The 26652-nt window shown below is 51.8% G+C and overlaps 3 protein-coding genes across 15 annotated transcripts in view; 2 read left to right on the forward strand and 1 right to left on the reverse strand.

Annotated features, from left to right (window-relative positions):
- ASH1L (ASH1 like histone lysine methyltransferase) overlaps positions 1–3205 on the reverse strand; it is a 63835-nt gene extending 60630 nt beyond the window's left edge. The window contains exon 1 of the mRNA XM_074566801.1: positions 2980–3205. The gene's annotated coding sequence lies outside the window, so the exon portion shown is untranslated. The remainder of the gene's footprint in view (positions 1–2979) is intronic.
- A 30-nt stretch (positions 3206–3235) lies between these two features.
- DAP3 (death associated protein 3) lies at positions 3236–21114 on the forward strand. 5 transcript variants are annotated; one of them, XM_074566816.1, is made up of 14 exons: positions 3554–3954; positions 4678–4740; positions 5433–5479; positions 9306–9428; positions 15625–15726; positions 16502–16610; positions 17047–17139; positions 17536–17666; positions 18023–18103; positions 18502–18660; positions 19071–19130; positions 19824–19913; positions 20790–20907; positions 20997–21114. In XM_074566816.1, the coding sequence occupies exons 3-14, from the start codon at positions 5438–5440 to the stop codon at positions 21080–21082; spliced, it is 1194 nt and encodes a 397-aa protein (XP_074422917.1). In that variant the 5' UTR covers positions 3554–3954; positions 4678–4740; positions 5433–5437; the 3' UTR covers positions 21083–21114. The 5 variants fall into 5 exon arrangements, with proteins under 5 accessions (XP_074422919.1, XP_074422917.1, XP_074422916.1 ...); XM_074566815.1 differs by having other exon boundaries at positions 3567–3697; XM_074566818.1 differs by lacking the exons at positions 3554–3954; positions 4678–4740 and adding an exon at positions 3236–3388.
- MSTO1 (misato mitochondrial distribution and morphology regulator 1) lies at positions 21084–26647 on the forward strand. Of its 9 annotated transcripts, none has more exons than XR_012584574.1 (14): positions 21103–21314; positions 21444–21543; positions 21618–21672; positions 21750–21813; positions 21935–21983; positions 22679–22817; positions 22938–23055; positions 23148–23282; positions 23398–23550; positions 24125–24256; positions 24422–24606; positions 24808–24943; positions 25054–25172; positions 26157–26647. XR_012584574.1 is itself a non-coding variant. In XM_074566806.1 (14 exons), the coding sequence occupies exons 1-14, from the start codon at positions 21240–21242 to the stop codon at positions 26393–26395; spliced, it is 1674 nt and encodes a 557-aa protein (XP_074422907.1). In that variant the 5' UTR covers positions 21106–21239; the 3' UTR covers positions 26396–26647. The 9 variants fall into 9 exon arrangements, 7 of the variants coding, with proteins under 7 accessions (XP_074422912.1, XP_074422905.1, XP_074422907.1 ...); XM_074566806.1 differs by having other exon boundaries at positions 21106–21314; positions 21939–21983; positions 22679–22830; positions 24842–24943; XM_074566807.1 differs by having other exon boundaries at positions 21107–21314; positions 24842–24943.
- The last annotated feature ends 5 nt before the right edge of the window (positions 26648–26652 follow it).

The raw sequence follows: 26652 nt of genomic DNA on the forward strand, positions 1-26652 counted from the left end.
TCTTTTGATCCCCTGCTTTTCCTGAAAAAAAATACCAAGGGTTTACTTCTACTGCCAGCTCATACAGACGTTTCCTCCTCTGCCCTCTTAGCAATATTAAATGAGATTTTTTTTTCCTCTGTCCAATTTACTACATCATCTTTATTTCTGCTACTTCTTTTGTTGACAAAAACATATTGTGATTTTATATTTGGAAGGTGAGTATTTGCCTTTTGGTTCTTTCCATCGCTTCAGCTCCAGGGGACAGTAAAAAAATTCAGCTGAGTGTTTCAAATCCCAGAGTATTACTAGTAACTCTATGGCCTCCCACAATCCCCTCTCACGTTCTTGTCGTCTTTCTTCTGTTACAGAAGACAGCTACCACACTCAGAAGTTCTTTCTCAAAAAGAGAATAAAATGTGTCATAAAACCCCCACTATATTTCTCCACATCATGTATCCTAAGCAGCAACGCGGACCACAGGAGGTCACCAAAACAGAAGTTCAAGGACCTTGGATTATCTATGCGAGTATTTTTTAAACATCTAATGCCTTCCAATGGATTTTTCTGAAGAAAAAAACTCTTTTATACCCACCTAGTAAAAGATAACATAAGGGGGACACAGGAAACCAGTATCTCACCTTTAACTCCTGATGTAATGTGCAAACAATGCCTTTGCCTATGCCAAAACCACCCCAGTGCTAGGATGGCCATACACACCATGTGAGCCACGCTGCGCGACAGGTAATGCTGTCATACAGAAAATTAGGAAGAAATACAGATTTTGCTTTCACAAAATAATCACATTAGGTCTGCATATCAGATTATTTTTTTTCTTTTGGAAAGCTGTGAGAGCACATGACCTCGTTGAAATGTAAGAAATGTGTCCACAATGGCAAAAGTCAACCTCTTGCTAATTAATTTTCTTTAAAAAGTCAACAATCCATTTGACAACAATACCTGTTAAAAATAACTGTAATTCAGTAACCACTTGTGCTATTTCCATTTTTCTCTTGTGACAACAGCATTATAATTTACATCAATAAGCCTGTCTCTTGCTCCAACTATTTAAACCGGTCTTTTGTATCCTCAAGGACAGTTTAAACTTCTGAAAACAACTGAAAACAAGCATCTTCTTTTTGTAAATTATGACTCAAATTATTTCACTGTTTACTATCGCTCAAACATTCAGTGCTTTTTAGATGACTGATGACTGCCTGTAGCAATCAAATGCAACTGAAGTCGAAAAAGAAGTTGCGATAGTTATGTCTTTAAAACCAAGATGTACTTAGACCCCCTCAAAATAAAAATCTGTCTTACACTCTTATACAGTTTAGAAATGCTGCCGAAGCTTTAATTTTCGAGTAAGAATGCTTCTTAAGAACTCAAGTAGGCAGACAGATGATGATTTTAGAGCCCATCTCTACCCATATGTTCAACCAGCTGCTAGAACTTCCCCATTCACGCGGAGGCAGAAGCGGCAGGGATGGTCTCAAGGTCCTCAAGGATGACCACACAAAACACATATCTTTCAGGATTCACACCAAAAACCTCAATGTTCTTGGGAAACACTGCTTTTGCAGGTGCAATCTTCATTAATGCAAGGAAGACAATCAAAATAAACAACAAAAGATGCAAAAAAGATACACACTGTTGCTGAAAATGAAAACTAAGTAGATTTAAATGTATGAAAGTAAAGTTGCAGATTTCTACCAACAGATTTCTACCCGCAGTCCCCGCTCCCCAAATCTCTCCTAACAAGACTGGAAAGCCAGCGTCAGAACCCACTACCTCCCGTTTCCCTTTCTGGCTCCTGACAACACACAACTACCAGGAGAGCAAATGCGTGTCCTGAGGCCATCTGATGGAAACCCACATTCCAAGCAGCTCCTAGTTCTCTGCTAGGTAATTAACAGGGTGAAGGAACCACAAACCAAAGGCGCAAAGCAGAAGTTAGAAAGCCAGGAGACTATCTAACAGGAAGAAAAGGACAGCAACTCATTTTGGCTTCTGATCTGAAAGATAGGTAAGGCTAAAATACATTAGGCTCAACCATCTAATCCCAAATTATCGGTCAGTAAAACTAAAACAGGTCTGAAAATCCAATGAAAGTAAAATAGCAGAAGCATGCTTTTTGGGGGGTGGATTGCAAGCAGGAAAGTCCACCAGCCACTGACCCAGTAAACCAGCCAATATCCCAACGAGCCAAAAAAAATGTGAATCCGCCAAAGCACGCTCGGCTCCCCCTGCCCCGCTCCGGGCAGGACCACGCTCATCCCACCGCCTCTGCCCTGCAGGAAAATTGAAGTTTCGGGGTGCGGAGACTTGCCCGCAGACGTGATCACCGGGAAACCCCCCGTCCCGGCCCCGGGCCGCCGCGGGGCTCCCCCGGGGCCGGGGCTGTCAGGCGACATCCCGCCCCCCGCTCCGCGGCCCGGCGCCGGAGCGCGGCTATCCGCCCCCCCGCCCCCGCGGGACCCCGGCCCTACCCCGGGCGTCCCGTCGCGCCCCGGGGCAGCGCTCCTGTCACCGGGACCCCCCGCGCCGCCCCGGGCCCCGCCGGCGGCGCTCCCCCGCCTCCCCGCGCGGCGCGGGCCCGGCTGTCAGGGATCCCCCGCCCCCTCCCGGCGCGGGCCCGGCTGTCAGGGATCCCCCGCCCCGCTTCACGCCAAGGCCTCGCTGGGGTCTCCCGCTCCTCTCCGCTCCGCTCCGGGCGCGGGCCCTGCCGGGGCCCCCCCCGCGAACGCCCGTCGCCGGGGATCCCCCGCCGCCGCCCCGGCAAGCCCCGCCGCCGGGGATGCCCCGCGCCCGCCAACGGGCCCCAGGGCGGCGTGGCGGTCCGCGGCGCGGCGGGGATGCGGGGCAGCGTGCGCCTCGGCGCCGGTGCGGGGCGGGGCGGCCCCCGCGGCGGCTCCCCGGCCGGCCTCCCCTCCCCCCGGGCTCCGGGCCTGAGGCGGTCCCAGTCCCCGCCCGCCGCCCGCTCGCTCGCCCGCTCCGTACCGTGTCAGCGACAACAGGGCCGGGGCCGAGGACGGGCTCCTCCGCGCCGCATCTTCCCAGCCGCCGGCGCGGACGGGGCCAGGGCGGGACCGGGACCGACCGGCCGCCGCTTCAGCCCTGCTCGGAGCCGAGGCAGCGAAACCAAAATGGCGGCGGCTCCTGCTCCACCGCGAGCGAGCGCCCGGCGCCCCGCCTGCCCCGCGCCCGGCCACGCCCCCGCCCGGCCACACCCCTCGGGGCGAGCCCCGCCCCCGCCGGAGTCGGCGCCGTTCGCCCGGCGGTGGGAGGGGCTGCCCCGCCCCGCTCCGCCCCGCCCCGCCTGTCCCTGCGCGGGACCCGTAGCGGCCTGGCGTCATCCGCGGCCTCCGGCGTGGGGGATCCTGTCAGCGGGGCGGGCCCGCCGCCAGCGGTGAGTGCGGGGGCGGCCGGGGGGGACCGCCCGCAGGGCCCAGCTCCGAGGCGCGGCGGCGGCGGGTTGGGCGCAGCCGTGCGGCGGTGGGGCCCGCGGGGCGCTGGCCGGGACGCGGCCCTGCCGGCCGGCCGGCGGCGGCAGGAAGGGGCAGAGCGGCGGCAGGAAGGGGCAGAGCGGCGGCGGGGGAGGAGGAGGGAAGCGGCCTGCGGCGAGCCGGGCGGCCGTTGGGTCGTGTCTGGTTCCCCCTGGCAGGTTTCAGCTCTCCCGGCTCTCTCCGACGGCCCCGTTTCTGGATGCGGCTGAGGGGTGCGCTCGGTGCCTCTCCGTTCCCTCAGCCCCGTGTGTGCCTGGGAAGGGGGAGAACCGCGGGGCGCGGCGGGGAGCGCGTGGGGCGGGAGCTGGGGACAAGGCGCGGGGACGGGTCCCGGCGCAGCGGCGGCTGCGGGGACACGGACCGTCCGCAGCCAGCTCAGAGCTGTGCCCGTCTCCCGTGTTTCTGGCGCTTGTAGCGAATGTGCGGACAGCAAGCAACCAGAAACGTGTTTTCAGTTTATTCTGGAGAGGTGAGGATTGCTTCATGATCTCTGACAGTGTAACTTTCAGGGTTCTCTGCATGGTTTTTACTCGCAAGTTACATCCCGGCCTGTAAGTCCTTTCCCAAAGGCCACAAGCAGACAGGCGTTTGTTCTAGGATGGAACGGTGCGCTGAGCTGGGCAGGTCTTTAACCTGATCCCGGGCCAAATCAGTGAAATGGCCGCGGTTTTGATCCGCTCTTCTACAGAAGCTCCTCTGCCACGGACAGACAAACCCCGGAGAGGAACCCCCACAGCCTGGGTTAAAGTAGCCGTTCAAGAATTCTGTCAATGTTAGAGGTGCCCAAAATAAACGGAAACTTTCGGATTTTTGTGACTCCTTGATTTTACTAGTTGTGTTTGAGAAAACAGCTTTTCCATCCCTACTTTCTTTACTGTTAAAACTGTGATTTGGAACAAATGGGATGCATTCTCACACAGGGCAGTTTCTCCTTCCTCGTCCGCTGTACATGCGAGCATGGCAAAGCAAAATGGCCAAAAAAGCCTCCACAGGCGGATACCTTCATTTATTCTTGAAATAGCGAACCTGGGGCTTAGTTTTCACATATGTGTTGTGCATTGATTGTTAGAGGAAAGAATGTAAAGCATCTTTACAAAATTAACGTCCTTCGGTGTGGAGTTATTTTCTCGTTCTGTGCAGTAACAGTTGTAAGTGCCATTCTGTGCAGTTAAATCATCTTTGTCTTGCTTAGCATTAACACTGCAGTTACGCACCGACTCCACTAAGACAGCTATTCCTTCTAAGGAATCACAAGGTAATTATCTCGCTTTGAACGCATTGTGTAACTTATTGCAACCAAGAATTCCTAAAGGATCTTTGCTAGGTACTGTTGTTATTTTCTCCTGAGGAAGTGGTACGAAGGCGGCCTTGAATGCCAGCGGAGATGACAGATTTAACTAATTTACTTACATTTTTGCCTTTATTTTTGCATCACAATTGCTCAAGTGTTTTGTTTTGGGGTTTTTTCTCCTGTTGCATCAAAGGTGGCTGAGCAGTAGGTATTAATGTAGGACTGGGATGAAGCTGGAAACACAGAAGCATCTTCAGTCCCTGCATTATTCCACTTTCTTCAAAAGAATCACTGGGTAGCCCTTGCTCTTGCATCTCTGAGCAGCTGCAGTCAAAACAGATGCCCTTCCCCAGTAAAAGAATCTGTCCTCCTCACTAGAGGAATGAAATATCTTTACTCATGGAGTAAGTTATTTTGTAAACATCCCTCTGAAAAAAGGCAACAGAATTAGTGGAATATTTTTTTATTAGGCAAATGGTGCTGGTTACCAGTAGTCAGCTGTACTGCTGCAGAGCATTCTGACGGTTTGTCTGAAGTAGTTGTGTGCCTAGACTTTAAGCTTTTTGGGCAGGAACAATTCTCTCCTAGCATAAGATATATTAAATGTAAGAAATAAAAAAAACCAAAACCTAAAAAATCCAATTCTGTTTCCGCAGAAAAAATGCTGAGAAGTCTGAAAGGCCTTGTCTACCATCCTCTAAAGGTAAGTCCTGGAATAGCGTGATGCTGCTTCCAGCTGTCCTGTGAATTGGAATGACAATTTACAACTGTAAAAAGTGAGAGTTGTCTTACGTTTGTCATCTAAAAACTTGGTGCCTTCTATAAGCCAGTTGTGTAAACTCCCTGTATGGGCAAGGAGACAGCGTGTGGCTGTTCCTTCTTCTACGTTTCTCTACATGCAAGCGAGCCTGGATAGCCGGCTTAAACGAGACATTTGTTAGAAGACTGAAGCTTAGCGTTCTGCAGCGTCCAGAATGCTGAAATCATGCATCTTCCATGCAAGTGTTTCTCAGAAAACAGAGTCTGCTTGCTCTGCTCTGCTGGGAAGGAAGAAGCCCGTTACACAGAACCACCACCAGCCTTTTACAAAGCCTGCGTCGCTGGTGGGAAGATCGTTGTGCCGAAGACGGCTCAGCACGTCAGGCGGGTGCAGTAGTGTAGTAATATTAGCTCTGCCACAACCACACAGCTGCGCTATGTTATCGGTAAAGCCTCCGTGTATTATAAACAGCATAATGAGTTAATGTTGCGGATCTGGAATGACTTCTTAACGGTAAAGAATTTCAGTTGGTTTGTTTGCTCTGCTCTTCTGATGTTTTTTTTTGCTAGTACCTAGTGACATGCAGCCATTTTAGAGGATGACTGTAGAACTACTTGTTTCCAGAGACGAGACTCTGGTTTTACAGTACTGTTCGTATGATGGCAGCCTTTATGAAATAAACAGTCTTTTCTAGAGACTTAAGATATGTGGAAACATGTAGGAACAGCTCCACCTTATGGCACATGACTTTGTGATTAATCTCCATGTACCACGTGATAGTTTGCTGCCATTTCAGGGATCCGAGTTAGACTCCGCTGCCCTTTGGCAGACAGAAACTTACTGTAAAATCCACTCTGTGCTCGGAGGATAAACTGCGTTAAAAGATGATGCAAAAACGTGAGAACCTCATGCACGTGTTAGGATTTACTATGCAGAGCTCTACAGCGAGCCAGAAAGGTACACAGATGTGCCTCTGGCGTTCCACGTGAAGCCAAGGGGATCAGTGATAAGCCACTCTCTTTTGTTCAGGAGGAGGGACCAAGTGGCACGTTGCTACCATAAAGTCGGAATATCTAATGCACGAGCAGTGGTGTTTGAGGTCACTCAAAGGTATTCTTGTAGCCTGTTAAAAATGCAGATGCACTTCTGCATGAATTTTGTAAACGCAAACGCAGTAATTCAAAAAAGGCAAGTCTGTATCTCTCCGGTTCAGGATAACTCTAGGATCTTGTGTTGATTTTGTAGCGGTTCAGAGAGTTCGGAAGGATTTCACGTCTCCAGGTACTTAGAAGCTGCTTCTACAGCCCAGCGCAAGCTTCAGTGCACAAAGGAAAAGTTCCAAAGCATTACAAGGCTACACAGTGATTTTGAGGAAGACATTTCATGCTAAGGCTTAAAGAAGTGATGTTCTAAAACAGTATCCTTCCGGGAGGAAGACGTAGTGATTTAAAGATGTGATGTGTTCTGTTGGTGGAAAAATAGAAATTCTGTGTACTTGGCTGCAAGAACAGAGAACTTCAGCCTGGAGAAGAGAAGGCTCTGCAGAGACCTTAGAGCCGCCTTCCAGTACCTAAAGGGGGCCTGCAGGAAAGCTGGGGAGGGACTCTGGAGCAGGGAGTGTAATGATGGGATAAGGGATAACGGTTTCAAACTGAGAGAGGGTACATTTAGATGAGATATTAGTAAGCAATTCTTTACTGTGAGGTTGGTGAGGCAGTGGAACAGGTTGCCTGGAGGAGCTGCAGATGCCCCATCCCTGGAGGGGTTCAAGGCCAGGCTGGGTGAGGCTTTGCGCAGCCTGGGCTGGTGGGAGGTGTCCCTGCCCAGGGCAGGGGGGTTGGAACAAGATGATCTTTAACGTCCCTTCTAACCCAAACCATTCTGTGATTCCATGGCTTGACTTCAAGACAAAGCCCGTTCCACACTTGCATCCTGTCTTACTGTGCTGTCCCCTGCTCCCTTCAGAGACCTTTCTAGGAACTGGCTTTTGTACCACAGAGAATCCAACTCCTGCTGATCTGCTGAGATTGTGCTTTTAAAAAAGTGTATCGGTAATACGGGTTTGACTAAGTATCATTCGGCTAAAGTCTTGAGCTGTATCTAGGCTCATTTAAAAACAGAGCACACTCAGAGCAAGAGTTAATCCTTGCTTAATTTTCATTCACCATTACACAGCTCAGGGACAAGGGTTTGTGTGGCGCTCCGGAGAGGGGGTATCCGCAGAGCAGTGAGCTTGCCTTTTCTTTTAACTGAGCAAAGCTCACAGCCCCAAGATGTTCACTTGAGATTTGAGGAGGAGGGAATGTGGGATGTTCAAAGAAAATGAGAGGGACTATGGTTCCAGGCCAGGAATGACCTAGGTCTCACACTTTCTAGGTGAATAGGTGACAATAGTTGCATGCTCTAACTCATGAGTAGTTATTCACTTATTAAATTAGCACTTTAGTGCCTTAATCTAGGCTGTAAATTAAGTTGCTTCTGTGGACTTGACTAAACATAGCCAAATAAGACATCCTAACTGATCGTTTGGATTTGAGGAGGAAAAGAACATTGTAGGAACAAGAGAACGTGGTGACAAAAGTGAATGTTTACAGATCTTCCATATTTACACTGCAGTAGTTTGTTATATAGGTATCCAGCGTTGAGTACGAACCCATTTAATTCCTTCCCTATAAGGGGAGCGAGTGCCGAAATGCTGATTCGGGAGTCCGTTGTGTGTTTAACACGGGGTGTGGGGTAATCTGACATTACGCTGTCTTCTGAGCCCATGTGGCTTTCAGATGACCCCCGGAGGAAAGGCAGATGACAGCAGGGTTGCATCATGCCACGGAGAACTGAAACAGCTGCTCCTGCCTCTAAACTTCAGTTTATGGCTATTCTCATCTATGTAGACAGACAAAATAGGAAACTACGTGCCGTGTTTACAGTTGGAGCCTGCAACTGTTGCAGTCAGTAATATGAAGGGTGGCTTTCGATTTTGCTTGCTTTGGTCACCGCCTCTGTTTGGAGCATACGCTTTTTTAATTCATTGACAAATGCTTATATTTTCTTTCACCATAACATGAGAAAACGCTTGTCCTTCTACTACTCGCTTTCTCGCCTATTTCGGCTGGGCTTTACGGGCATGCTTCAGCAGTCTGTCTCTGGAAAAAAGAATTAATCAGTTTAGCTGGCTGTTTCGGTTTCTCAGCCACGGCTGTATTATAATCAAAGAGTCTGTATGCAGGGACATGGTTAGGAAAATCAGTGCAGGGAATGTAATTATAAATATCAAATAGTGGGCAGCACTGCGCTAATCCCTCAATAATTTATGTGATTATGGATTACTAGACAGCTTGAATTTTCAAGGTACTAGCTACTATTCATCAGTGTAGGCAGAAACATTGTGGGAAGTTCCCAGCGATTAGACCTTAATGGCTGAACTTGCGCTCTTAAGCAATCTTGAAGGTGACAACTCTTCCAGGTACAGGGCTTGGCTCCCCAGACGACTTACCGTGGTAGCCAACGGAAGCGAATGGAAATGCTTTAGAAGCAGCCATCTGAATGTGAAAAGTAGTTCTAAAGCGTGTGTGTTTTCATGACGAATTTACATTCTAGTGATGAATTTTCATTCTAACAGCAGAGAATTCTATTCTGTATTGCATGCTACCTTGGCCCAATCATACTGTGCATGCAACGCGTGCACAAAACAGACTACTGACTGGATATTTTACCCATAATCTTTGACTGCTGAGAAGTTTGTTGCCTGTTTGCCTTTTTCTTTCCATAGTTGGACCATGGGTATGCCCTCCATACAGCAGCCAAGGATTGCTTAAGTTACGTCGCCAGCCAGGATGTCCAAACAGTGGCAGAAAGACCAAGAGCAGTTTTCTGTACCAGCGAGAATGACCCGGTGAGTTGCTGCCCCAGTTGTTACTGTCAGACAGCAAGTGCCTAAATTCTACCAGTCTCCCTGTGGACGTGCTGGAGCTTACTGGGATTGTGTTGTTCTAGTAAACGTAAGGGAAGGGAGTGCCTGGGCCTAATAACAGGCATCTGGACCACGGTCCCCAGGTCAGAGGAGAAGAGGCCATCGCTGTGCAGTGCCCCTGCCTGGGTTTGAACAGGACAGGGCTGGTCCTCTGCCTTGTTCTCCCGGGAACAAGTATTGATTCCTTTGCTATAGTTGCACAGATGAGATAAACTGTGTATTGTAGAAGCTCAGATGTGGCTCATCTTGTCATCAGACACCATTAATTTCAACTCCAGGGTTATTCTTCCCTGACTAACCTCCCCAAATTGGCTATGAAGGAGGATAAAAAACACACCCCAGATGACCTCAGCGCAGCACAGCTCTCCAGCATCATAATTCCAGCCTCACACTCTCCGTCTCAAGCACAGAATGAAGTGGAATAAATGAATGGAATAAGCCTTTGAGGTGCTTTTCTGCTGCCTCTGTAATTGGAGTCTTTCAATACTGATTCCTCTGGGGTCTCTATGGAAACAGCAGCATGCAGATGATCTTACTCACGTGATGCGAGTGTCTCTATAGATTGCACAGAAGAGTCCAGATGGCAAGGATTGTCCCCACTGTCCTGTGCCTACCATTTACGTTGCCAGGCAACTGGCTGTGGCATTCTGACTTCATGTGCCTGATGTTTGGCGACAACCGCCATTGCGTATTAATTTATCAGATCAGCATTCCTCAGACTTGCTGTACTGCAGATCGCGTGTTGCAGCAGAGAGGTTCTGCTGGCTCGCTTCATCAGCAAACCTGATAGCTCTGACTGCACCCGTGCTTGTGCACTGTAAAGTCCCATTAAAAATGGATTAAGAAGACCAGATGAAAATTAAATTTTTAGTACAACTTAGCTTTTATATACCTTTCCATTAGCAAAACACAAAGTGACTATAAACATGAGGATAAAGATACTGACCCACTTTACAGATGTAGGAGCTGAAGTGTGAAGGAATTTACCCAAGGTTATGCAGCAATCAGTGATGAAACTGAGAATGAAAATGGTCTCTGGAGTACTACTCTTCTGTTGGAGTCCATAGAAAACACTGCTGTGCAAAAACACTGCTGTGCAAAAACACAGGTGCTGTTAGTCCATGTCCAACACGTGCAGGAGAACTCTGGGGAATCCAGCCCAGAGTTTGAAATGCAGCTCTGCTTGGAAAAAGACCAAAGTCTCTCGCAGTAGGTCTCCTCTTTGGTCTGTCTCCAAGTAACATCTCCTTACTGCACAGGAGCGATTCACTAGCCAGGTTCTTAAAATGTTCTTCCTGTTGCTAAGATTTGCTGACCAATAAACACCAGACCGGCAACTCAAGCAGCTTAGATGATAGCAGTTTGCTGAAGCTACCAAACGGTACCTTTGGCAAACCTGTGCGTACCTCAAACCCCGCGGCTGTACTGAGGTAAAGCAGACAGCACAGGACGCATTCACCTGTCCTACAAGTACCATCCCTCAGTAAGGTATGGAATGCGGATGTAGTTACCATGGGCTTTTCAGAGCAGAGGGAGGGGAAAAAGATAAGAGAAAAGGCCTGCTGCATGCTGAAAGACTGAAAATCTGGTCTGAAGGGAGGGAGACCAACATGCAGCAAGAATCCCGGGGCTGCAGAATTCATGGGTCTGCAACAGAGCTGCAGCAGATGTGCATGAAGAGTCCCTCAAGGAACTGGGAAAAGCAAAACCATAGAACGGTTAGAGTTGGAGGAGACCTTAAAGATCATCCAGTGCGACCCCCTGCCCTGGGCAGGGACACCTCCCACCAGCCCAGGTGGCTCCAAGCCCCGTCCAACCTGGCCTTGAACCCCTCCAGGGATGGGGCAGCCACAGCTTCTCTGGGCAACCTGGGCCAGGGGCTCACCACCCTCGGAAGAAGGAATTTCTTCCCCACATCTCATCTCAATCTCCCCTCTTTTGGTTTCAACCCATTCCCAACGTCCCGTGGCTCCCCTCCCTGCTCCAGAGTCCCTCCCCAGCTTTCCCGGAGCCCCTTGAGGGACTGGAAGGGGCTCCAAGGTCTCCGCGGAGCCTTCTCTTCTCCAGGCTGACCCCCCCCAGCTCTCTCAGCCTGTCCTCCCAGCAGAGGGGCTTCAGCCCTCCCAGCATCTCCGGGGCCTCCTCCGGCCCCGCTCCCACAGCTCCGTGTCTCTCCTGTGCCGAGGCCCCGGAGCTGGAGGCAGCACTGCAGGGGGGTCTCCCCCGAGGGGAGCAGAGGAGCAGAATCCCCCCCTCGCCCCCCTGCCCACGCTGCTGGGGATGCAGCCCAGGCTGTGGGGGGGTTCTGTGCTGCCAGCGCACGTTGCTGGAGTGTGTTGAGCTTCTGATCCATCAACACCCCCAAGTCCTTCTCTCAGGGCTGCTCTCCATCCATTCTCTGCCCAGCCTGGATTTGTGCTGAGGATTTCCCCAGCCCAGGTGCAGGACCTTGCACTTGGCTTGGTTGAACTTCATGAGGTTTGCATGGACCCACCTCTCAAGCCTGTCCAGGTCCCTCTGGATGGTATCCCTTCCCTCTAGTGTGTCGACTGCGCCACACAGCTTGGTGCTGTTGGCAAATTTGCTGAGGGTGCACTCAATCCCACTGTCCATGTTTCCGACAAAGATGTTAAACAGCACCGGTCTCAGTACTGACCCCTGAGGATGCCACTTGTCACTGGTCTCCACTTGGATATTGAGCTGTTGACCACAACTCTCTGAGTGTGGCCATCCATACAGTTCCTTATCCACCAAGTGGTCCATCCATCAAAGCCACGTCTCTCCAATTTAGAGACAAGGATGATGTGTGGGACAGTGCCAAATGCTTTGCACAAGTCCAGGTAGATGATGTCAGTTGTTCTTCCCTTATCCAACAATGCTCTAATGTCATCGTGGAAGGCCACCAAATTTGTCAGGCGCGATTTGCCCTTGGTGAAGCCATGTTGCTGTCACCGATCACCTCCTTATTTTCTATGTGCCTTAGCAGAGATTCCAGGAGGATCTGCTCCTTGACCTTGCCTGGCGCAGAAGTGAGACTGACTGGTCTGCAGTTCCCCAAGTCTTCCTTTTTTCCCTTTTTGAAAATGGGGGTTATGTTTCCCTTTTTCCAGTCAGTGGGAACTTCACGAGACTGCCACAACTTCTCAAATGGGATGGATGGTGGCTTGGCAACTTTATCTGCCAATTCCCTTAGGACCTGCGGATGAATCTCATCATCCCGTGGACTTGTGCACCTTTGGGTTCCTCAGATGGTCTCGAACCTGGTCTTCTCCTACAGTGGGCTGTTCCTTGTTCACCCAGGCCCTGCCTTTGCCTTCTGTGACTTGGACAGTTTGGTTAGAGCCCTTGCTGGTGAAGACTGAGGCAAAAAAGTTGTTGAGTACTTCAGCTTTGTCCACGTACCAGGTGACCAGGTCTCCCATTTCCTTCTGGAGAGAGCCCACATCTTCCCTAGTCTTCCTTCTGGCTCTGACATACCTATAGAAGCTTTTTTTGTTGCCCTTGACATCCCTGGCCAGATTTAACTATCTGGGCTTTAGCTTTCCTAACCTGATCTCTGGCTGCTTGGATAATTTCTCTGTATTCCCAGAATACCCATCCTTGCTTCCACCCTCTGTAGGCTTCCTTTTTCTGAGTTTGTCCAGGAGCTTCTTGTTCATCCTGGCGTTCAGCCAAGGCTACGGTTGAGCTTCACATTCTCCACCAGCCCCTCCTTGTTGGTGAGAACAAGGTCCAGCATGGCTCCTCTCCTCGTTGGCTCTTCTGTCACTTGGAGAAGGAAGTTATCATTGACACATTCCAGAAACCTCCTGGATTGATTATGGTCTGCTGTGTTGTCCCTCCAACAGATACCGGGGTGGCTGAAGTCTCCCATGAGGACCAGGGCTTGTGAGTGTGAGGCTGCTCCTATCTGTCTACAGAGGGCCTCATCCACTTGGTCTTCCTGGTCTTGTGGCCTGTAGCGGACCCTCACTGTAATGTCGCCTGTCCCTGCCCTGCCTTTAATCCTGACCCATAAGCTCTCTGTCAGCTCCTCATCCATCCCCAGGTGGAACTCCGTGCACTCCAGCTGGTCATCGATGTAGAGGGCAACACCCCCTCCCCATCTCCCCTGCCTGTCCTTCCTGAAGAGCCTGTATCCCTCCATTCCAACACTGCAGTCATAGGAGCCATCCCACCTTGTCTCCATGATGCCATGAGATGAGAGCCCTGCAGGCATGCATACATCTCTGACTCCTCTTTCTTCCCCATGCTATGTGCGTTTGCATAGAGGCACTTGAGCTCGGCCACCGATGAAGCTGGCTTACTGGCTGGAGTGGCTGGAATTCCTTTGTGCTGCACTCCAGGTGCTCTCCTGCTGGCCTGCAACCCTTCTCCGGGTTTTGGGCATCTATTACTGGCGTTGGCATCATACTGGTAGGAGCAGGATGGGTTGTGGTTCCCCTCAGCCAGCAACTCTACCGTAAAGCCCTCGTCACACGCTTGGCGAGCCTCTGAGCGAAGATGCCGAACCCCTTCTCCGACAGGTGGACGCCATCCAGCCCCAGTAGACCAGCTTTCTCAAAGCGAGTCTAAGTAGCCAAACCCCTGGCTGTGGCACCTGGCCCTGTCAACCCCCTTCCCTTTCTCCGGGAGGATTCAGGCAGGACTCAAACTTGTAGGGCCAGCTGCTCGCGTGGCTTCACGTGAGGAAGGCAGCAGGCAGCCAGGCCGGGGCAGCAGGCCCTCTCGCAGCTTTCCTCCCTCATCCGCTCATCCGGTCAAACCACGCGAAGGCCAGGCTGCACGGGGCGGCGCCCAAGCCCAGACCAGGATTGTCTCGTCTGTCCTAGGCCTCGGTAAATTAAGCCCTGGGTCTACAATGAAGCTAATGAGGAATATAAGGAAAGGTTGGATCAGCCCCCAAATCTGCTAAAGCTGGCAGAAATCATGACTGCTTCCTTTTCTTTCTGGATAGTAAATAAAACTACTTTTTCTGGATCGTTATTAGGCAAAATAAAGAAAACAAGGAAGTTGTTATATTCTGATTCCGTCTCAACCAAAACAGAAGCAATGCACAAGAATAGAGAGGAAGATTTTTTCACTTTGAATCCATGGAAAAGCGCAGAAATGGTAGAGCAGGACATGACAGAAGCTTCAAAGCTTGGCACAAAGCTGCTAAAAAATCCAGAAAAAGCGTGGCACAAAAGTTGCTAGAAGTCACACGGGAAGTGCTGCAGAACGGTGTCTCTCTATACCCTGTGCTAATTATGCAAGACACAAAAGCTGGTGAGCAGACCAAGAGTAAATAGCTAAGAGCTTTGCAAGTATTGCGTGCTAGGAAAATAGAATAAAGGGAAAAACCAGGGATGTAGAACAAGGCATGAAACGGGTATTAAATTTTCAGATACCAGTAACGACCGCGTCTGGGAGTGCATAGACAGATCTTAAAGTAATCGCTATAAATAAACGCAGAACGATGCAAGTCTGCTGGAGGAATAATACTGACCGCTTATGTCACAGCAAGGGACTTGGAATTACTGCCCCAAAAAACAGGTCGTGAGTTCCTAGGCAGACAGTTCTAGTTAGCAAGGCAAACGGCGTGTCAGGAAATACTATTGACAGACAGCAAAGAACAAACCAGGAAACATAATTTTGTTGCAGACTTAAAGGAAGTAAATTTGAATCCAGCAGAGAGCTCAGAAGGGGATCGTATTGCTGTTAAGGTATTGTGATGACAGGAAGTACAAGTGGGCCAATGGAAGATTAGATAAATTCATGAAGTACAAGTGGGCCAATGGAAGATTAGATAAATTCATGAAGTACAAGTGGGCCAATGGAAGATTCACGAAGCACAGGGCCACCGGTGCCCACAGAACGCAGTGGTTCACATACAAGCTGAAGGAATCCCTGTGTTGCCCGTAGGATGTCCTGTCTTTAGGCTCCTCCTAAGCATCTCCCGGTAGTGTCCTGATACTGTAATTCCTGCTTTATTTTAATATGCTGGTTCTTCTGACTCTCAGGAAGCAGGCACTCGCTGTGAGCGTTCCCTCCCTGCTCCGTTCTCACAGGCTCCCGTCTCCAGAAAAAGAGGTATCAGACTTTCCCGAATGTTACAGTTTGCATTTTACCTTCCCAGGCCAACCACACCGAGCACCACGAGGGTCGCCATTACAGCATTCCGCTCGAGGAGGTGAAAGCGGTGTTTCCACACGGACTGCCCTATCGCTTCCAGCAGCAGGTACTTTATTGTAGAGCTGATTTGTAGGGAGTGGGCTGGTGCGTGGGACGAACGGCACCCATCGGGTAAGCACAGTACCTTCCTGTTGGAGCAGGGGAGGTTGGTGTGCTGCAAGAATGCAATTGTTCCTGGTCCTTACTGTTATTTTCTACACCTAAAGAGTCAGCCTAACCAGAACAGTCAGAAGGGTGTGAGGATTCCACTTTAGGCAATATTCTATCCAATATTTTTCGTTTCTGAGTACATAATGGATTACAGAAATATTTTCCACAGTTACATGTGTGTATGAAACAGGCCATCTCATGAGATAAGTTCGTATCAGCAACAAAAAAATCCTGCCTCTCGATTTCTGTTGGGAGACGGATCATGATGGTCAGGCTTCGTAAGCAGCTAACGCAGCCTGCCTGCCTGGGTTTAGGAACAGACGCTTTATCTCCGAGTTCGTAATTCTCGGCAGTCAAGTTCTGATTCATTGACAGGCCAGTTGGCCTCCCCTCCATCCCTGAGGACGTGATGGAACAGCTAATGCTGGAAACCACTTCCAGGCACACAAAGGACAGGAAAGTCATCAGGGGTAGTCGGCATGGCATCACCAAGGGCAAGTCACGCTTGGAACCTGATAGACTTTTCTGATGGCCTGACTGGCCTGGTAGAGGAGGGGAGAGCAGCGGACACTCAGACCCCGCACAGTAACGGTTGGAGACGGAGTCATGCCAGGAACAGCAGTGGTGTGCCAGCACCTAGCGTCGTCTTCATATTTTGTTCCTTTTCTCAGATTAAGACCTTCAACGAAGCCTGCCTGATGGTGCGGAAACCAGCTCTAGAGCTTTTCACTTACCTGAAAAGCTCCAACTTTGCGCACCCAGCTGTCAGATATGTGATCTGTATCTTTTACCGCTTACTCATGGTAGAATGCCAGTTACATACAAGCACCTGATGTTCTGGTCCTATGCTGACTGCTGTGGTTTGCTCATCAGGAGGTGGTTCTGCCACCTGTCTGTCGTCGGCAAAGCTAGCCTGAGAAGTTCATGAAGCCTGTATACTTTTATTCTAAGCCAGATTTGGCTTACGGCACAGATCTACAATCAGGGCTGTCAGCACAACTAAGGGAATGGGAATGGGAATCATCAGCCCTGATGTTGTGGGCTGGGGGGAGAAGGAACTCTATAGGCTGGTTTGCTGCTGAACAAAAGTACGATGGAATGCCATCCTTGCCTTCACCACCTCTGAACTTCCTGCATGCCTTTGGCAAAAGAATTGCGGTCAAGTAGAAATGTAAGTGTTTTTTTCGGAGACTTTCCTTGACAGTCCGTGTTGGAGATGGTGAGAAAGGAACGGGGAAAACCATGACTCTGTGTCACGTGGTTCACTACTGCGCAAGGCAGGGCTGGCTGGTGCTGCACGTCCCGGACGGTAAGGCCACCGATGCTCTCGGTGTTACTACAGCAAATGCACGTGCTGATCCGCAAGGTGCTGCTTCAGGAGAAAGAACCTTTGTTTTTCCATAGGCTTATAAAGCACAAACCCCCAAAATAAAGCAGAAGATAATTAAGTTATTTTCACATGCTCTCACATGTTTATTGTAGTCAGTCTTGTGCTCCCTGCTGTTGATGAGCATGACAGGAGACACGCCGCCTGTGGGCCTGCGTGACCTCCTCTGCTCTCAAGGGAGAGTCTTCTCCACTAAGGGTGGAAGACTTTTCTTACCAGTGTAGCAGAATAAGGATGAGAGATACAAACACAGCCCCACTCCCCAACTCATACAATTATTTTGCCTTAAAATAAGCAACTGTTCTATTTTGCTCACAGCTCATCTCTGGGTGAAGAACTGCAGGGAGCTTATGCAGTCTTCCTATAACAAAGAACGGCTTGACCAGCCTTTGCAAGCATCTTTCTGGCTCAAGAACTTCAAAACCTCAAACGAGCGCTTCCTAAAAGAGGTTTGTAGAGCCTGCCAGGCTCCCTCAGGGACTGGGCGTTCATGGGCTTCCTGTCACTGAGCACCTTCATGCGAATGCTAGGTTTGCTCATTTTCGAGAAATGCTTCGTGTGTTACTGCATCCAAACCCACAAACCCTACCCTCTGCTGGAATTCACTTTTGTAGAAAAAGGACTTTAAATCCCCAGTGGGGATTTAAATCCAGACAGTGGGGATGGCTGTTTGCAATGAATACTTCTCCCGGGTTCTGCAGTAGTCTTTAACGCTGGCAAAGAACCAGGAATCTTGCCATCCAGACTTCCCTGGCTGCCTTTGCGCCACTGAGTTCCCAGTCTAATCGCAGTTCTCTTACCGCAGATAAAAACACAAAAGAAATACGTGTGGGGCAAACGTGAAAGCACCGAGGCAGGCAGACCGCTGGGTGAAGTGGTGGAGCAGGTAAGGCATAACAACTGCTTCTGGCTTGCTCTCGCCTTTCATTGAACGTCCCGTCATCGTGCACGTAGAACAAATCGCTTCTAAAGATCTGACAGATAGGAGTTCTAGGAAACGGAAGGCGTTTCCCTATCAAGAAGGTGGCTGCAAAAAGTGTTGTGGCAGGTGTGATGGAAGTTGTACAGAGAACGTGGGTAGAAGCAAAAATTAGAGTCTGAAAGTTCCTGCCTCTTTGATGCTCGTACCTTAGACCAGATTGCTCCTTTGAAAGGAACAGACAGACTCTTCACTGTCGTTTCATCTTCCTTCCCCCTTAGAAAGGGCAGACAGTGCCCAAAGTTGCCAGCATTGTATATTAGCCAGAAAACCAACCTGAATTATGTGCCTTTTCCCGCTTGAAGGGTTTAGCTCGCGTGAGAAATGCCAGCGATGCTGTAGGGGTTGTGCTGAAAGAGATCAAGCAGCAATGTCATCTTGGCTCATTCCGACTTCTCGTGGCAGTGGATGGTGTCAACGCACTCTGGGGAAGGACTACGTTAAGGAAGGAAGACAAAAGCCCCGTAAGAAGTGACCTGCTGTGATATTTCTGCACTCCTACTGCAAGGGAGAGCAGAGGAGGGTGTTTTGTTCATTTTTCAGTTCTGTAGTAATCCCTGGAAGACATACATTTGGCTTTGCTAGCTTGGAGGGACCTGCAAAGTTCATATTATGCTTTAGACAATTTTTTACAAAAGAAAGTTCTCTCAGTAAGAGAAAAGTGCATCTGCGCCTTGTTACAGCAGGAAAGGTGTGGGCATTTCCCTGTGTAAAGTTACCAAGGCTGAATGCTGCAGTGCTAAGTGCAAGCAAAAAAGAAATGCATCTAAAGGATGCACGTGATCCTTCCAGTCTGATTTAAAATAGGGGAGGGAAATTTATGTCTCAGATAGAAACTGCTGTCAAAAAAAGTGATACAGACAATCTTCACCAGGTTTCTCCAGAGGAGCTGACGCTTGTGTACAATCTAAGGAAGATGATGATGAACGATTGGGTGAGTTCGGTCTGTACCTTTGGTATTTGTTATTCTCAGCAATTAAAGCTACACGCTGATAAGCGCAGAGCTACAGATCTAACGTCCCGCGGCTCCTTCAGCGAAGGAGAGATGAGCGCAGTGCGACTGGTAGGGGTTTGTCTCCCATCAGTGTTTCTGACATCGCCTGAAGAGAATAAGAACAGGTCGAATACATAACAACACTTTTCTTGATTGCCGTGCCAAACGCTTCCTGAGCGAGAGGTATTTGATAACCCTGAGGACACTTCGGTTTATGATTTTTTGAACTAATGGGAACTTTTAGTTTCTAAATGTTTTGCTTTAGGAGGACAACTTCTGCTTCTTTTTCACTCCCCCGGATGCTAGTATCTCTAACAGGTAGTCTTTAGATTTAAACGTATATAGAAGAGTCCTTTTTGAAGTTGCTTTGGTAGAAAGCCATTTATAGGTAAGAATGCCACGCTTAAGTGCCAGCCCTGGAAACACCAGCCATGTGTTCCCCATGCTGCCCGTGTACGTGGAGCAGCCCGGGGTCACACGGAGGAGCATTACAAGAAGTCCATTATACAGAATTTTGGAACTGAAGTAACTATAAGATCAAAGAAGGAGATCCCTGACTTGTTTCAGATCAGTCCGTACCTAGTTCACACATGCTATGTTTACAGCTAAAAGGGCTTCTGATCTCCCTTGCAGAATGGAGGTGCTATTGTGGCAACCCTCAGCCAGACCGGCTCTCTCTTCAGACCCAGTTCTGCCTATTTGCCCCAGCAGTTGCTGGGAAAGGTGAGTCATGGGCCCTTTATTTTCATGGAAAATAAAGAGAAATCCTGGTTTGGGAACTGCCATCTGGACGTGAGCCAGCAGTGTGCCCAGGGGGCCAAGAAGGCCAACAGCACCCTGGCCCGTACCAGCAGGAGTGTGGCCAGCAGGACCGGGGCAGTGACCGTCCCCCTGAACTCGGCACTGGTGAGGCCCCCCCTCAGGTGCTGTGTCCAGTTTTGGGCCCCTCACTCCAGGAAAGACACTGAGGGGCTGGAGCGAGTCCAGAGAAGGGCAACGGAGCCGGTGAGGGGTCTGGAGCAGGAGTCCTGCGAGGAGCGGCTGAGGGAGCTGGGGGTGTTCAGCCTGGAGAAAAGGGGGCTGAGGGGAGACCTCGCTCTCTACAGCTCCCTGAAAGGAGGGGGTAGCCGGGGGGGGTCGGGCTCTTCCCCCAAGGAACAGGCGATGGGACAAGAGGGAACAGCCTCAAATTGCACCAGGGGAGGTTTAGGATGGATATTAGGAAGAATTTCTTCAGCAAAAGGGCTGTCAGGCATTGGAAGAGGCTGCCCAGGGCAGTGGTGGAGTCGCCATCCCTGGAGGGGTTTAAAAGCCGGGCAGACGCGGTGCTGAGGGACGTGGGTCAGTGGGGGTTTGGGCAGGGTTGGGGTGATGGTTGGACGCGATGATCTGGAGGGTCCCTTCCAGCCTCCACCGTTCTGTGATTCTGTAGCTGCCCGTGGTGGGGGTCACGGCCTGCGCGCCCCATCCGGACCCCAGACGTCCATCCTGGCTCCTATGGACGGACTCCGCCTGAGCTCGGGGGCGGCCGGGCCACGTCCCCTCCCGTGGCGGGGATCGGGCGGTGGCGGGGGGTCTCACCCTCGCCTTTCCTTCCAGGAGGGCTTTGACGCGCTGGACCCCTTTGTGCCCGTCCCGGTCCCCAACTACAGCCCGCAGGAGTTCGAGAGCTGCTACCGCTACTACCTGGAGCGCAAGTGGCTGCAGCACGAGAAAGGTCGGCTCCGGGAGCGGGGGGGGACGGGACGGCGGGGGCCCGGTGTCCCCCGGGGGAGCCGGTGTCCCCAACGCCCCTCTCTCCCGCAGCGCACACCGAGGACGGGAAGGAGGAGCTGCGGTTCCTGAGCGGCTCCAACCCGCGGCAGCTGGAGCGGCTGGCGGGGCCCCTTTAGCCAAATAAAGGCCGCGGCGGCGGCGGATCCAGCCCGGTGTCCCTGTCCCTGTCCCTGTCCGGGTCGGTCTCCGCCTCTCCGGGGGCGGGGCCCCGTGGCTGACGCACTTCCTGCGCGGCGGCGGCGGGCGGGAGCGGTGGCGATCGCTGCGGCGACCATGCCGGGGGAGGCGGTGACGCTGCAGCTGGGGCAGTACGCGGGCTGCGCGGGGGCGCACTGGTGGGGGCTGCAGGTGCGGAGGGGGCGCAACGACCCGGGGGCCGGGGCGGGGGGAGGGGGCCGGACACCGGGGCCGGCGGGGAGGGGGACAGCGACCCTCCGCCCTGTTCCCGGCCCCGGTTCTGACACCCCCCCGCCGCAGGTCTCCGCGCCGCGCAGCCCCGCCGAGCTCCGCGTCTCCACCTTGCTCCGCACCGAGCGGGAGCCCCCCACGCCGCGGCTGGTGGCGCTGGAGCTGAAAGGTACCGGGGGTGGCGTGGGGGGGAAGAAGGGGGACCGGGAGGGGTCACCCCGCCGTGACCGGGCTCTCTCGCAGGCGGTGTGGGCGAGCTGATGGCCGGTGGAGCGGGCACGGAGGCGGCGGTGGCCTGGTGAGTGCGGGCACGGGGGAAAGCGGGGGTTGGAGGCGGGTAACGGGGACAGGAGCTGCCACCGGTTCGCGTTGTAGGAACGGGAAGGTGGCGGCCTACCTAGGGAACGGCTCTGCACCGCCGGACGCCGGGAGCCGGAGGGTGAGTATGGCGGGGGCATCGCGGGCTCCCCTGGGCTTTCCTTCACCGGGGCTTGAATGTCCCACCTGGGAAGGAGGAGGCGAAGCGTCGCCTGATGGCCGTACCCGGGCTTTTTCCTCAGGAAGACGCTTCCCGGGATGGAAAGGGAAGTTCCAGTTCCGCGGTTCAAGGTGTGTGGGTGTTTCTGGGCGTCGCTGGTTGGGTTTTATCTGGTTTGTGCTGTCACGGTGGCGTTGGTTTGCTTAGAATCGTGGAATTGTTATGGTCGGAAAAGACCTGTAAGATCATCGCGTCCAACCGACAACCTGACGCTGCCCAAACCCCCACTGACCCACGTCCCTCAGCACCGCGTCTGCCCGGCTTTTAAACCCCTCCAGGGATGGCGACTCCACCACTGCCCTGGGCAGCCTCTTCCAATGCCTGACAACCCTTTTGCTGAAGGAATTTTTCCTAATATCCATCCTAAACCTCCCCTGGCACAACTTGAGGGCATTCCTTTTCTCCTATTGCCTGTTCCTTGGGGGAAGAGCCCGACCCCCCCCGGCTACCCCCTCCTTTCAGGGAGCTGTAGAGAGCGAGGTCTCCCCTCAGTCCCGTTTCTCCAGGCTGCTTGCTAGGACTGAAGAGTTCTAGAAAGGCAGAACAAGCCTGTGGCAGCGGGCTGATGCTGGATGACTTGTCAGTGAATGAGCACGAGGGGAGACGGAAAACTATGGGATAAGATTTCTTTGCTTACAGAAATTTGCGTCAAAGAGCAGCAAAGAGGTTAAGAAACTGGGTGAGATAAAAGAGCTGTTGTTTTCTTTGTTCAAGGGGATGTTCTGAGTTGAAAAGCGCTTTGCTCTTCACATCTGTCCCATTCCAGGTGCATCTCCTGCTCCTTCACGACTTGCTGTTTCCCAGGAGGTTCCCTCGGGCGGCAGCGTGCGGCTCTGGTCCGATTACCTCAACGTGCGCTTGCATCCCAAGAGCGTCTACGTCATCCGTCAGTACATGCACGATGGGTATGGCCTGGAGGTTCGGTTCAGAATCTGTTCTCCAGGACAGGATCTTAGCTTTGCCTTCAAGGAAGAATTACGAAGGGATAAAATAAGCTTCCCCCCCCTTCCCTCTTTTTTTCTTAGGGACTGTGGTTGTCTAGAAGCCTTTGGACAAGGTGAAAGTCTCCTGCAGGATCCTGGCTGCGTAGAGGAGCTGGAAGATCGGTTGCACTTTTATGTTGAAGAGTGTGATTATCTGCAGGTTTGACAGCGTTGTCCAAACTCCTCTTTCTTTCAAAATTTTTTCTGTTCAAGATTCAGCAGGAGCTCAGATGCTGCCGTCATTTTACGCAGGGGTTTCAAGTCCTCTGCGACCTGCACAATGGGTTCTCAGGAGTTGGTGCCAAGGTGACGGAACTGCTCTGTGATGAGTATTCAGGAAAAGGAATCCTGACCTGGGGCTTGACCCCGGTCTCGAGTAACGCGGGAGTAAGTAAACAACGGGGAAAACCAAGAAGTGGTGACGCGTTTGTGCCCAGTCTCGAAGAGGCCGTTACTCATTTGCATCTTTGAGATTCTAACGGCTGGATTCTTTTCCCCCCAGGATTCTCGGAAGAACATTTACAGGCTGATGAACACAGCCCTGGGAATCGCCCGTCTCTCCAGCCACAGCTCGCTCTTTTGCCCCATGTCGCTCAGGGGCAGTCTGGGAATCAAGCCCCAGCCCCCTGTTGCGTTTCCCTACGTGGACTGTGATGTACGTACTGTTCACCGGGAAACACCGACCGTGGCGGCCTTTCAGCTTGCTCAGATTTACCACTCTCTAAAAGTGTTTTCTGCAGCTGTGTATTTTCAGCAATCTGTTTTTCATGATGGTGTTCTGCTAAGAAGAAAAAAGGTTTTCTTCCTGCTTTTTCACCGTTAGTGGAGACTTCTCCATCAGCTTTTCATTCCCATAATTTTTTCATACTTTAAAAAACATTTACCACGTTTCCTTTTGCGCAGCCATTCCGTTGGTGTACTGCGTTCAGTTTGGGCCCTGAAAAAAGTGCTTTACCGCGTTATTCGTCCCGTGCAGAGGTTGTAACTCCAGCCTTGCCTGAGCGCGAAGCAGCTGCTGACAAGAAACCTGGCACCCTGTTAGCAAACAGCTGACTTGCTTAGCCAAAACCTGAAATAACTTAGATACACGTTTAAAGTATCGTTAAATAATGATAAAACATTAAACACAACCTGTATAAGCATAATGCAAATTGTGCTTTTAAGTTAAACATACAAAAAGCGTTTAAGGAGCAGATGAATTTAACGCCTCCCTTTGTCTCTCTCCGCAGGCATCACTCGACTATCACAGCAGCGCAGTTTTGGCGGCGGCGCTGGATACCCTCACTGCTCCTTACCGGCTCTGCTCCTCCCAGGGCTCCATGATGCACCTGGCCGAAACTCTCACCTTCTCCGGGAGAAAGGTGGGAGCAGAGGGAACGGCCGTCCCGAATCCTCCCAGCTCCACCGGAGCCGCTGCCGCAGGCGAGAGCTGCTGTTCCACTCCGCGTCCCGCCAGGCACAGATAACGGGACGTGGGAGGCGTCTTCTAGGCGGTGACTCGTCCCCCGGCTCTCTCTGACTCGCAGGTTGTGGCTGCCTGGGCGTCTCTTCCCTTCCCTGCCCGACCTGGCTGCTCGCTCCCTGATGCTTTGTGTGCCCACCCGCAGGCCGTGCCCTGGAAGCTTCTGTCTCCCTGCAGGGAGCGGAAGGTCAGCGGCTGCTTCGCTCAGTCTGTTGTGCTGCGGGGAGTTGGCAAAGAAAGTCACATCAGGTAACGTTTGAACCGCACCTTTCCCTGCCGAACTCCGGCACTCTCAACAGCAACGGCCTCTTCCCAGAGTCATTCACAATCCTATTGGGAGTGTCGGCTGAACGGAGAGGGGGGGAAAAAAAAAAAGTCTACTGATCTAGTCAGTTACACACTAATTTTATAGCCAAAGAGCTAAAAAGCACCTGTCACTGACGATTTCAGTCACGTTCCCTGGAAAAATTGGTTGTCATTGCAGCAGCTGCGCAGGAAAGCCGCCCGCTTCGCCCCTCCACGCCTGCGAGAGCACGGAGGAGGCTCTGCAGCGATACTTGCACACACTGTTCCCTGGGGCATTCAGGTTGGTGACAGTTGTTTGTTGGGGTGTTTTTTTTAAGAACAGGGAACACTAACTGGAAAATGAAGGTAGAGTGAGTTCTGGGTAACTTCTGTTCACCTTCTTCCTTGCAGCACATCCCACGTGCTTGAGCAGCCATGCCATACCCAACCTCCGTACCCCCAGTTTTTTTCTCCTCTTCTGACCAGACAAGGCTTCCTTCTGGACAAACCTCCCCGTTATCCCTCAGCAGGTAACAAGCGCCCCTTAAAATTAGTTTACAACTGAAAGAGCTCATGGAGCAACCCCGAGTGCAAATCCAGGCTGGGCAGAGAATGGCTGAGGAGCAGCCCTGAGAGAAGGACTTGGGGGTGTTGATGGATCAGAAGCTCAACACACTCCAGCAACGTGCGCTGGCAGCACAGAACCCCCCCCAGCCTGGGCTGCATCCCCAGCAGCGTGGGCAGGGGGGCGAGGGGGGGATTCTGCCCCTCTGCTCCCCTCGGGGGAGACCCCCCTGCAGTGCTGCCTCCAGCTCCGGGGCCTCGGCACAGGAGAGACACGGAGCTGTGGGAGCGGGGCCGGAGGAGGCCCCGGAGCTGCTGGGAGGGCTGGAGCCCCTCTGCTGGGAGGACAGGCTGAGAGAGCTGGGGGGGTTCAGCCTGGAGAAGAGAAGGCTCCGCGGAGACCTTGGAGCCCCTTCCAGTCCCTCAAGGGGCTCCGGGAAAGCTGGGGAGGGACTCTGGAGCAGGGAGGGGAGCCACGGGACGTTGGGAATGGGTTGAAACCAAAAGAGGGGAGATTGAGATGAGATGTGGGGAAGAAATTCTTGGCTGTGAGGGGGGTGAGCCCCTGGCCCAGGTTGCCCAGAGAAGCTGTGGCTGCCCCATCCCTGGAGGGGTTCAAGGCCAGGTTGGACGGGGCTTGGAGCCACCTGGGCTGGTGGGAGGTGTCCCTGCCCAGGGCAGGGGGTGGGACGGGATGGTCTTCAAGGTCCCTTCCAACCTGAACCAATCTGTAATTCTGTGTGGGGACAGTAGGGTCTAACAGAGGTAAAAGAGAATTAAAAAAACCAACAAAAACAACCAAAGACCCCTCACTTTCAAGCGTTTGTATGGCAAAAACTGTGAGTGCTGAACAACTCTTACGCTACAGCCAATAAAGCAGCTGCCTGGGAAGTAGAACAGGGAAACCAATTTTGATCTGTGTATTTAAATCAAGCTGTTTTTCCCCGCAGCTGTTGACAGCATCCCGGTGCTGGCGGCCCTGCAGGCAGCGCCCGTTGTGCGCATGCTCCTCCGGGGCTTGTACAAGGACGTGCAGAAGCTGAACGCGCGGCGCTGGGCCAGCTTCTTCTCTGCCGGAGTGGAACAGGACGACTTCCAGGAGGCCTTAGAGGAGCTACAGACTCTGGCCCAGGCCTACGAAACGGGGTTTGAAGCAGATGAATCTGAAGATGAAGCAGATTCAGACTAACTCGTCTTTATTACTGGAGAGAGGGGAAGTCCGAATAGCTTTAATCTGAAAGTGATCTTAAGGGGAATGGCTCTGGAGATGGCGCAGCTGCTCCTGCCTTTTCACTTCACCCGAATCCTGGGACAGCCGCTCGCAGTTGTGGCGTAAAGGAGACAAGCTGCTCTTTTTGCGGGCTGTTTTTCGATGTTTGTTTGTTTGTTTGTTGTTTTCTTTTTTTTTTTAAAAGACTTTGCAAAACGAAATTTGCTCTACCTGTT

This window comes from Larus michahellis, chromosome 24 (genome assembly GCF_964199755.1).
Source record: "Larus michahellis chromosome 24, bLarMic1.1, whole genome shotgun sequence".
NCBI lineage: Eukaryota > Metazoa > Chordata > Aves > Charadriiformes > Laridae > Larus > Larus michahellis.